This window comes from Nicotiana tabacum, chromosome 3 (genome assembly GCF_000715075.1).
Source record: "Nicotiana tabacum cultivar K326 chromosome 3, ASM71507v2, whole genome shotgun sequence".
NCBI lineage: Eukaryota > Viridiplantae > Streptophyta > Magnoliopsida > Solanales > Solanaceae > Nicotiana > Nicotiana tabacum.
Genome location: NC_134082.1, coordinates 200230177 through 200242772, shown reverse-complemented (window position 1 = coordinate 200242772; position 12596 = coordinate 200230177). Strand labels below are relative to the sequence as shown.

At 37.6% G+C, this 12596-nt stretch overlaps 1 protein-coding gene across 1 annotated transcript; it reads left to right on the top strand.

The window, feature by feature from the left end:
• The first annotated feature begins 1228 nt into the window (after positions 1-1228).
• On the top strand, positions 1229-2020 carry LOC142178577 (secreted RxLR effector protein 161-like). Its single transcript, XM_075248406.1, has one exon. It carries the CDS (start codon positions 1229-1231, stop codon positions 2018-2020), a length of 792 nt encoding a protein of 263 aa, XP_075104507.1.
• Positions 2021-12596: the final 10576 nt, after the last annotated feature.

The following is a 12596-nucleotide window of genomic DNA, read 5'->3' as shown; positions in this document are numbered from 1 at the left end:
CTATTTGATGAACCATGTTCCTAGAAGTAAACTCGTTTCACAGGAACTTAGCAAAGGAATGGAAACTCAGTCATCTGAAAATCAAAACGACCATATCCAAACCCCGGAAGTCGATTTTGACATACCATTGCACTTTAGTAGTGGGAGAAATGTCAATAGACTTAATGTACCACAAGAACAAGTGCCCGCAGTCATACTACCACAAAGTAGTGGGAGTCATGTTGAGCAGACTGCACAACAGGAAGAAGTCGTTGATATCCCTGTGGATAGCATGGAGACTCAGGTTCCTAATGATGTTGTGGTTCAACCACAAAATCAACGTGATGTAGTTGCAACTGATGTAGTGCGTAGTCGTAGTGGGAGAGAAATAAGACAGCCAGTTCGTTACACGCTCTTGGGAGAATCATATGATAGGATCCCTGAGGAGCCTACCTCCGAACCTGTCAATTACGACCAAGCACTACATGATAAGGATGCCGATAAGTGGGTTGCTGCTATGAAATCAGAGATGGAGTATATGTACTCTAATCAGGTTTGGGATCTTGTAGAATCAACTGATGGGGTTAAACCCATTGGATGCAAATAGATTTATAAGATAAAGAGAGGTGTAGACGGAAAAGTACAAACTTTTAAAGCAAGGCTTGTAGCGAAAGAGTTTACTCAGAAAGAAGGGATTGACTATGAGGAAACCTTCTCGCCAGTAGCCATGATTAAGTCTATAAGGATTCTCTTATCCATTGCTGCTCATTATGATTATGAGATTTGGCAAATGGATGTCAAGACAGCTTTCCTTAATGGAAGTCTTGATGAGTGCATCTATATGATGCAACCAGACGGTTTTATGGAAATTGGAAAAGAGCACATGTTGTGTAAGCTTAAAAGGTCCATTTATGGACTAAAACAGGCATCCAGGGCTTGGAACACTTGTTTTGATAAGGCGATTAAAACTTTTGTTTTTGATCAGTATCTTAACGAATCTTGTGTATACAAAAAGTGGGATGGGGACAAAGTGGCATTTTTGATCTTATATGTAGATGACATACTGCTCATAGGAAATAATGTGGGCATGTTGAATTCAGTTAAGCAGTGGTTGTCCACACATTTTGATATGAAAGTTTTGGGAGAAGCGGCTCATATCCTTGGGATCAAACTCTTGTGAGATCGTAAGAAAAGGATATTAGGCTTGTCCCAAGGTCTTTATATTGATACAATACTCTCCAGGTTTAGCATGCATGATTCCAAGAAAGGATTCCTTCCTTTCAGACATGGAATTTCTCTATCTAAAGATCAGCCTCCTAAGACTGATGAAGAGATAGAAAAGATGAAGGCGGTCCCTTATGCATCAGCTGTGGGGAGCCTCATGTATGCTATGTTATGCACTAGGCCTGATATATGCTTTGCCGTTGGCGTTGTTAGCAGATTTCAGTCTAATCTTGGGAAAGAGCATTGGACGGCGGTTAAACATATAATCAAGTACCTGAAAAGGACTAGGGATTACATGTTGATCTACCAATCGGATGACCTGGTACCTATTGGGTATACTGATTTGGATTTCCAGTCAGACAGAGATTCTAGAAAGTCTACCTCAGGTAATGTGTTTACTCTTGGAGGTGGAGCCATAAGTTGGAGGAGTATCAAGCAAACTTGTGTTGCTGATTCCACCATGGAAGCCGAATATGTGGCAGCCTCTGAGGCAGCCAAAGAGGCAGTTTGGCTCGGTAACTTCCTGAGAGAGTTGGGTGTGATTCCTTCGATTCAAGCGCCAATTACGCTTTACTGTGATAATAGTGGTGCGGTTGCAAATTCAAAGGAGCCACGAAGCCATAAGAGGGCAAAACACATTGAGCGTAAATATCATTTAATTCGTGATATAGTGCAGAGAGGGGATGTAGTGGTCATCAAGATTGCGTCAGAGAACAACTTGGCAGATCCGTTTACTGAGAGCTTACCACAGAAGACTTTTGATAAGCATGTAGAAGGAATGAGTGTCAAAATTGTAGACGCATGGTTATTAGTCTAAGTGGGAGATTGTTAGAATATACTATAAGCCATGCGTATTGTTATAGTATTCTTTATGAACAATTATTTATTTACTTGTTTAAATTCAATAAAGTTTCATTTTAAATAGATCATGTGTTGGTTTGTGCGTCCATTGCTTACATAGTAGATGATTTAGTGTATAGAGTTTAGCTTATACACGGAAGATTAAATCATCGGTTCTTGTAAGACATAAAAGTTAATGTTCACAATCTAATGATGGAATTGGACAAATCATCGTAATGATTGTAGCACAAGATTAAATATAATTTATCTTGATTATGGGAATGGTTTAATTCCAACTTCTTGTGCTAGTACATTTTGTATGTATTGAACGGATCAAGTAGAGATATTTTATACTGACTTTATAAAATAATTTCTCTAGTCCATTTAATGTACTTATACTCTTAATCCTGATATAATTATTATTAGCTGTGTATGTCACTTGTTGTTTTGATTTATTAAAAGGCGAGATTCTTTCGCGAGTCAATAAGCCTGGTAAATTGGATAACAATGATATACATTGGCGAAGTAATAATTAGTTGATCGAATCCATGTCTCGATTTTGAGATTGATGATACTCCTTTATGAAAGCTTATAAGTTTTCATGTGTAAACCCGGCCGGTGAATTTTGTATCCGACACATGAAATAAGTTAAGTGTAAGTCTAAAGGAATTAATCAATAAATTAAATAGTCAGTAATTTAATTTGATTGATTAGTATCTGAATCTTAATATAGGGAGTTAAATAAGGTTTTATGGAAGAATTTCGAAATTGAACTAAGGAGTGCAATTACGAATTTTTAGTGGAATAATTCGTAATTTATTATGATGGAAATTAGTTTCAGAATTTCGAAATTAATATCATAATAGGAAGCCTTGTTAATTAAATTCTGTGGTCCCTACTGTGCCTAAATAATAGAAAATGGTGGAAACTGTTACTTAGTGGGAAAGAAAACGTGGAAACCGTCCCTTAGTGGGAGAAGGAAACCTAACAGGTTTTGAAAACGGTTTTGACCTAAAAAAATGCAGCTATATATATGGATATAAGGGCTGGACGTTTTTTACATGATTCTGACTGCGGTTTCTATTAGAATTTTGCCCACCCAAAATTCTCTATTTTCGGTTATTGTTTGGGTAACACAGTAGAAGACTGTGGAAATCTGCTAGTGTGTTTTCAACTGAGGAACTAGAGAACGACATAGATTTGTTGTGTTTACGCTTCAAGAGGTAATCCTAAAATCTCCATACGTGCTAGTTGTTTAGATTATACGTGAATAAGATTCTGTTATTGCTTCCGCTGTGGTATATATTCCAACAGTTGATACCCACAAGCTACATTGTATCTATTAAATTACTTTTTTATTTCATAGTCGGGTGAGTATGTTTATTTATTCAGAAAATGGAGTAATTATTACATATTTTTTAAGCTTGATTTTTGTATAGGGTAAAATTAGTTCATATTAAATGCTCATATAATAGAGTGACACGTGGAACCAGAGACAGATGGAAAGCGAAATAGGTGAAATCCAAGACAGGAGGCAAGAGTCTCGGCTGGCACCGGGAAGCCCCCAAAGGGAATGTTGCTCATGAAGACGAATGAATACCTGTCACCCCATAACATTCAATGAAGAATTTTCTGCATGTTAAATACATAGTCCGTTTATAGAATATGACATTCATAGCCTGTCGTTACACATTCTTCAATGGCCTCATAATTATCATTTAAGAGAGGCTTGATCCTAGGACCTTGTTCCCTATGTGACACTATAAATAAGGATTCCAACAACCATTGTATAGACGATGAATTTTCTGAAAACTTATGCTATATGCTGTTTAGAAACTCAATAATATTTTATTTTCTTGGTTCTTAATATCGTTATTACTGCCTTCGCAAGCTCCGCCCCGGAACCAAGCTCTCCACTGTCTTATCTCGATTTCAATGCTGTTACATTCTTATTTAATTTATATTTTATTTTGGAATCAAATCGATTCGCTTGTCTATAAACCACGTATAAATTTAATTGTAGCGTTTTACTGGTAAACAATTTTATTTGTCATTGTTATCTTTATATAAGTTTAATTACTTATTATATTGGTACTGTAAAGTACGAAGTATTAATCGACTTTTTGGGTTATAACTTACTACTAACGGAAATATAAGCATAATAATAGAGAATTAACAAAAACAATCTCATCCTTTGAAGATTCACTTGGTCACGTGTAGTTAATGTAAACATACATTGATAACCAGTGGAGCAAGCACTAATGGAGCGGAGCCGCTCCCATCAAGTACGGTTTTCTAAAAAGTAAAGTGGTAGGTTAAAAGGAAAAAGAAATGAAAGGAAAGCACACCTATTTTCTGTGGTTAAATATGATACACAATTAAGGAACCCAAATAGAATAAACTCAATCATGCGTTCGCAGTTTGCTCCAAGAGTCCTTTTCATTACCTACAATACACAGCGACACCTAACGCTAAATAATGCTCTTTCTTTAGAACCATTAATTTTCTCGCGAACGTAACAACCACAAATATTTTTCGAACTTTATTAACTACTATGATCCACGATCAATCATCTGCCAGCATGACATAAGGGGCTGCAGATGATTTTACACTTGATATACAACTTGAATTTTAAAAAAGTAAATAAAAATAAGAAAAGTTAAGAGAAAAGCTCGATCGACCTAAGTGTGAATAAGAACAAATGGATGACAAATACACATTAATTCTACATATACTACAAGATATGACTAATCTAGTCAAGAAATGAGTTGCCTATTGGGAAAAGGATGCTGGTAATTAAGTTAAATGCATGAACTCTTACAGAGTTTAGCCTAAAGGGAATATAATGGCTTCTTATGATCTAACTGTTTGTGATTGTTTGTTAGAAATGAACATATGCTAGTACTAATAACGACAACTATATGCTTCCAGTCATTCTGGGTGCATAAATTACTTATCTATACGAGTATTATAAAAGTACAAAATTCTAGTAAGAAATGTAAATCAATACATTGGATAAAATTGCAATTACAATTAATAATTATAGAAATTCATTATATTATTGTATTCATTATTTGATATTTCTATTTAACACAGATTCTTATATGGTTACATTAGGAATGTATTAACTCTCACTTCTAAGTTCACAATTCAAATTTTCACGTTTAATTAATTTTTTATCCTCCGGCTGACGCTTTTTATTAACCATAAGAAACCAACCATTTTGTTTATGTCACGATCCAAAATCCCACCACAGGCGTCATGATGACACTTAGTCTCTAAGACTAGGTAAGCCGATTACAATAACAATTCAGGCCTTTTTTTAACACTAGTTTAATACCAGTGTCGAAACCAAAAGCAGAAACAATTATAACACCTCCCAAGACTGGTAATACAGAGTCACGAACTCTAACTGAATACATGAAATGATCTCAAGGATGAATATACAATATTGTTCGAATAATAACTGACAGTACAATAAAATGGAAAGACTCCATGGACTGCGATGACCAAGTAACTCTACCTTGAATCCTTGCGATCAACAAACTAACTCTGCCCGAGTCCGATTTCTCTAATACCCGACTCTGCAAAAATGTGTAGAAGTATAGTATGAGTACACCACAGTCGGTACCCAGTATCAAGACTAATCTCTGTGGAGTAGTGACGAGGTACAGTCAAGATACTCACTAGTCAAATAACTTTTATGCAGTATATAAAAATAATAACATGAGAGGAACATACGGAAAAGTAAAATAGTTGTCTCATGATAATGAATCAATCCTCGAAATCCAATAAATACAGAAATATCAATTACTCAGAGTCTCGCACGAAAGCACCGAAGCCAATATAATTCAACAAGGAATACAATCACATAAATTGTTGCGGCGCGCAACCCGATCCCACCATACAACACTATCCACCCTTATTCCACTACGTAAATATCAATAAGAATAAGCAAATATATATTGTGCTTGCAACCCGATTCCACCATATAATCATAATCATAAAATACGGGTCTCAACCACTATCATATTCTCACGGCACCACATGCCCATAGCTCATTCATAACATATCTCAATCATACCTGCACGACTAACTCACGTGCCAAAAATATCAATATATAAGATCCGCTCGGACAACGACTCACGTGCCAATAATAAAATCATCATTTACTTACGGCACCTTGTGATCACGTGATTTTTGCCCTATATGAATTACTCCTACAAATTCAAAATAAAATAATTTTTCCATTGTTTGCAATTTTGTGGATTTTTGTGGCATTTTCTGTTAATTGTTTGCATTTGTTTGTGCATGTTTATTCTATTTAATTAATGAAAATATAAAAATATGTTGCATTCGCATTTAGAATTTAACTTTGCACTTTTGAATTAAGTAGTAAATTAGTTATTTTATAAGAATTGAAAAATCACAAAATAGTTATTTTACACTTTTAATTTTAATTTTTGAACTTTGGTAGTTTTTCCTTTAATTTGGTTTTAATTAATTGTGGTAATTATTAGAGTTAATTAATTCAATGTGGTAGGGTTAATTTGATTTAGGATTTAGTTCGGATTTTATTTTATTTGAAATTTATTTAATTAAAAGAGTTTAAAAATAAAAGTATTAGTTTGGAAAAGAATGAAAAGAAAAAAGAAAGAAATCAGTTTTTGGGCCAATCCCATGCAAATTCCATAGGCCCAAACCTTTTGCCCTGAGACCCGTCCAAATTGAAGCCCCGACCCGCCCCTAACCCGGTCCAAACCCAGACACCAACCAAACGGCGTCGTTTCGATAAGTTTTGATCTGAGCCGTTGATCGTGCCTAGATCCAATGGACCAGAACTCGCCCTTCCCCCCGTATAAAAATGTCCGAACTCTCAGAACGACCCTACCCCCCTCTCTCGTCGTCTCCAACACCCTCAAAGACCCCAACGTAACGCCACCGTGCACCGCCGCCGGAAATCGCCCTACGGCGGCGGTAGGTCTCCGATGGCCACCAAATTTACACCCTAGCTCCCTCTCCTTCTCCTTATTCCAAATCCACACCCATTTTCCCTCAAAATTTCTCGAATCTTGCTCAGAAGCTCTAAACCCTAAGCCGCCACCCTATTTTTCCACCGCCTCTACCGGCGGCGCCACCTCCAACCACTCCCAAAATAACACCCCATGACCATCAAGATCCCCTCTTTCCAAACCCCCACTCCGTTTGCCTCGAATCAAACCAAAACGATTCGAATCTTTGAATGAACGTCTCGCTAAAAACCCTATCTCCTCTAAAACTCCATCGTTTTGGCACCCCAAACTTCCCGTTCCCTCCTCATACCAGATTCCTCAACCGGTTTCCCAATAACTTCCGTTTACTGGTCGGAGTTTCAGATCCAAAACTCGGAAGACCCTATTTTCCCCAATATGGTCAATCAGGTCTCTCCATTTCAGTTTTCTTTCAAGGTTGAGACTCCCAGGAATTCTTTCTCTCACAAAGACTCAGCCGAAGCCATGCAAGACTGGGTCTACTGAAAGAAATGATTTCTGTTGGTCAAAGCAAAGTTGAAACCTAAGGGGGGCTTGATATCCGTTCGTCCTCTTAAGTAAGTTTTCTCAATGGCTTTCCTTGTTCTTCTCTTTCTTTTGTCCCTGCCTTCTTTCTTTTATCCTCTTCAAAAGATTGAGTCCAATTTGATCTCTGCGTTTTGAAAAATTGATTGTTGAAACTCTGTTTTAAGATTAGTTTCTTAAGTGCCTCTAAAATCGAGTTGTTTTCAGAGTCCTTTTATTTGTTTGTCTGAAATTGCTTAGTTTGTTAATTAGTTTTAATAGCTTAATTAGCTCCCTGCTTATGTGTGATTGTTAAATTAGTCAATTTGTTGGGTTCTGGTAAGTTTGCTTTCTTTTAAATTTGTTTTGGTTTCACTTTGCTATTTGGGCTCTGAGGGCAATACAGACCTCGTTCTCAGAGAGTCCTGTTTGGGCTGAATTTGAGGCTATGTCTTTTGAGACATTAAGCCCATTTGGGCCCCATAACCCACACCCGTTTGACCCAATTTGGTCTTCAGGGTAAAAACAGGGTGTTGGGAGGGTTGTCTAGGGAATTGGCATAAGGAATCTTTAGTGTAACTGATTTGGAAGTTTCTAGTGAGAGTTTCTTTGTGAATTTCAGACTTTTAACAATATAACTTGAGTAAGAAGCCAATAAGTGAGGGACCCCTAAGCTAAAACAAGAACTCAAAAGGGGGTAAAGGGTAAATAAGTAGTTCTGAGGGCTGCCCTATTGGTTGGGCCTATAAGAGGTATCATTCTTGCCTTTCAAGGCAAGAATGGAAGAGCAAAAAAAAATCCTAAAATCCTAGACGGCTAAAGATACAAAATTTTACTGTTTTATTGAAAAACTCCTAGAAATTCCTGTGATATTTCCTCTGTGTTAATTTCTGAACAAGTGAAGGTTAAAATGGTTTGAATCATTTGGTGTGTAAGTGTTTTGGTTCATTTCTGGTTCAAATTTTGATTGCTGGGTTTGGAGTCAATTTTTGGGTTGATTGCTTCGTTCTTTGGGTTCAAAACTGGTTGGAAAAGTTGTTGTGTGCTGCTGCCTTATTGCTGATCTTCTTCTCCTTTTTCTTTTCCATTCCCAGGTACTCTTTGACCTTCTGAATGTATGAGATGCAAATTTGAAAAGCTATGACTGTTTGAAGATCTCAAAAATGAACACTGTTTTTGAACCATGATTGAGCTATGTTTTGTTTTCTCTTTAAGAATTCCTGCAGTAGTAATGTGATGTAATAATGATTCTCTTACTGACTCATTTTAAGGTAGTAGTGGTGTAATGTGTCTTTTGGAGTTTTATGTTGCAATTTGTCTTAGAGAATGCATGAAACCTATTAGCTCATTGAATCCTGCTTAGATTAGTATATTGATTTCTCGCCATTGATAGATAATGACTTACATGTGCATGCAATTTAGTTCATTAAATTTTAGCAATAGGATTGGTTGTTTACAGTTCCTCTCCTCTTATATATGAAAGTTGAGAGACGGGTTTAAGTTAGAGTTGTAAGTCTGAAAGCCATAAGCCATTTTTTAGATGTTGAATAAGGATTTCAAGCTGGCATGGATTTGAATCATGAGGTCTTAATATCAAAAATGGTTCTAATGAGGATTCCCTTTTCTTTCTGTGTGTTAAATTTTAAAATGATGATTTCTTCGTAGTTGTGTAAGCATTGAAAATTAGTAGTTTTGGCGTGTATTTTCCTGAGAATAGAATGATTCCAAATAGTACGCGCAGCCTCATAGGCTCGACTTCGAGCCGCTGTTTTGTGTTTTGCCCAGTTTTCTGGGTTGGGCATGCCTGAGGCATCCGTTTGAGCATCAGCAATACAGGTATTCACAATTGGTTTTGGGCCAGCCAAGCCCAAACTTGGGAGGAAATTGAAATTGGGCCTTCGCCCTTTCTAAATCATTATTTTCTGAGTATGTAATAGGTTTAAATCCTCTAAAGGTCGGTACTGTAAATTTAGATCTTAACCATAGATCTATTTCGATCAGTCCATTTAATTCAGAATTCGAGGTGTGCCATCCACCATTAAATCACATATGGCCGTCGTGAATTAGTTTAAAAATGCTTTAATTAGAACAAATCGAGGTGCGCCATGCTAAATAAAAATGACAAATGCATGGCCCTCGTTTTGATTAAGTGTGAGTTAATCCTTAGAACTCGAGGCGTGCCAGTTAGTAAAATTTTCATGGCCCTCGCCAAGTTGCAACGCGAAATTACTTTAGGCGCGTTAGTTTAATAATATTACTTTCTCAAATTCGGGTGCGCATTTATGTGACCCAAATCCAAATCTCAACGATGCTAAAATATGTCAAAAGCCACAGGTGCATTTATATAACGTGGTTCGAGACGTATTTTAATGACGTTGCAATCTTCTTTAATTAATTAAATAAAAGCGGTTAAAAGATAAAATGTGCACATAGGTTCAAAATTGTTTAAAATTAGATAATTAAGCCGAATATAACAGTTGAGCGACCGTGCTAGAACCACGGAACTCGAGAATGCCTAACACCTTCTCACGGGTTAATAGAATTCCTTACTCGGATTTCTGGTTCGCGGACTGTAATACATAGTCAATCTTTTCCTCGATTCGGGATTTTAATCGGTGACTTGGGACACCATAAATTATCACAATTGGCGACTCTAAATATTTTAATAATATGATCCCGTTTCGATTGTCTTTTAATTGGAAAAACTCCCTTATACTCCTTTCTCGGGGGGTGTACATAAAAAGGAGGTGTGACAGCTCTGGTGTCTCTGTTGGGGACCGAACCCGGAATCTCTGGTTCAGGGTTCAGAATTCGAGCTTAGAATAATTGTTATTATTTGACTTTATTTATTATCTTATTTTATTACGTGTTTGGGCCTGATGTGCTAATTGTTTCTTTTTACCGCTTTGATTTTATCTGAACTGTATATATAAACTGCTACGAAACCCCTTTCTTCTCCCTCTTGAGGAGTGCACACTGGTCGTGATTTCTTTCTGTTAGTTTCAAATCCCAAATAGAACAAGGTTCGGACAAGTTGCAAAGCCGAATGATATTTTGGTTACCGGTACGCAGCCCCCCCTCGGCTCGAGTTGTCCGCTCTGGTATGCCAGGTCTAGAATAAATAAACCAGGATTTTAAACCTAGTATAACAATACCTCATGCCGGATCCCTAGTAGGAATGTTTGTTTGCATCATGTGCATTTTTGACTTTGGAGACTCAACACAGGGGTTGGGTTTGTCTAGGACAGGTGCACCCAAAATAAAAAGACCATCCTGATGCATCTTACTTGCTACTTGCGCATTTATTTACTCCGAATTTGCGTGTTGACCGGCTTTGGAATGAAAGGGGAGAATTTGGGAAAGAAATAGCAATGTAGAGGGTTAAGGGAGTGAATCACCTGTTTAAAGAAAAAACAGTGTCCAAATAGCGCTGGAACTCTGCCGAATTTTTGAAAAAAAAGAGAGAAACAACAACAACAACAACAACAACAACGACCCAGTATAATCCCACAAATGGGGTCTGGGGAGGGTAATATGTACGCAGACCTTACCCCTACCCCGAAGGGTAGAGACGCTATTTCCAGGAGACCCTCGGCTCAAAAAGCAATAGGAGATGATATATTAGTACTATAAAAATGCGTATTAAAAATAACAACAATATATAAGAGATATGAAATATGAAATATAGAATACGAAATAGATGGCTGGTATAGTACAACTAGAAGGTAAAGCCCTGCATCGATAGATGACCAATGACATTCCTAGTCTAACTCCTAACTGGATAGTCTCACTCTATTGTGCTGTAGAAATATTCACACTCTCCCCTAGCCTACAACCTTAATGCTTGACCTCCATAATTCCCTATCAAGGGTCATGTCCTCAGTAATCCTAAGTCGCGCCATGTCCTGTCTGATCACCTCTCCCCAATACTTCTTAGGTCTTCCTCTACCTCTCCGCATGCCCACTACAGCCAGTCGCTCACACCTCCTCACCGGTGCATCAGTGCTCCTCCTCTGAATGTGCCCGAACCATCTGAGTCTTACTTCCCGCATCTTGTCCTCCATGGGGGCCACACCCACCTTCTCTCGAATATCTTCATTCCTAATCTTATCCATCCTTGTATGCCCGCACATCCACCTCAACATCCTCATCTCTGCTACTTTCATCTTCTGGATGTGTGAGTTCTTTACCGAATTGAAAACGAATTGAAAAATGATAAAGGAGTTTTGTTTTCGAAAATAGTTCGTTTTATTCGCCCGAACTACGCCAGTTTGATTCTCACAGGGTGTGAGATACTTAGGCAACCCCCACCGGGTCCAACTTCCTTTTTTGCAAAAATAGCCCAAAAGAACAAAAATTTTACTTTTATTTGAAAATAATTAGGGTGATGCCATTCTTGTAAAAAATAGCCGAATGTCCCAAAAAGGGCGCCAGAAGGCTGGTTTTGCAAGAACAGCCACCTGTGGTCATTTTTCAAGGTTTTCGCCTGTTAGCCAACACAGCCTTAAAATCTTCGTCTCCGAGGTACTGAAAAGCCGTACTTGCAAAATCAGATTTTATTTTTAAATAAAAAAAAGAGAAAAAAAATGTCAATTTTGTCTTTGAGTCAAATGAGTCCTAATTTTTGCTTAATCACCCTAATAAATATGCAGAATGAGCACGAGTCCAAATTTGCCGATAACAGTCATGGACAAGATCCCTTTGGAGTTGCATATGTGGTGGGAGGATCTGGGAAAATTAGAGCAAGATAAAGTCAATCTACATTTGGGAGGTCTCACCGGGTTGTTGAAAATCAGACCTAGTGGAGACATCATAAAGGCTTTGGTTATGTTTTGGAACCCGACCCATAGCGTATTTCAATTTTCGGATTTTGAACTCACCCCAACCTTGGAAGAAATAGCAGGTTATATGGGAAGTACTGAAGGGCTGAGGCATAAGTACCTGATCGCTCCAAGAGCCGTTAACTCTCACAAGTTCATGGATTTGCTAAAGATAAGCAAGGGAGTCCCTTATTCCGAG

What these genes read in the sequence shown, in the direction of transcription:
- LOC142178577 (XM_075248406.1), top strand. Translation starts at nt 1,229, where the DNA reads ATGCATGATTCCAAGAAAGGATTCCTTCCTTTCAGACATGGAATTTCT.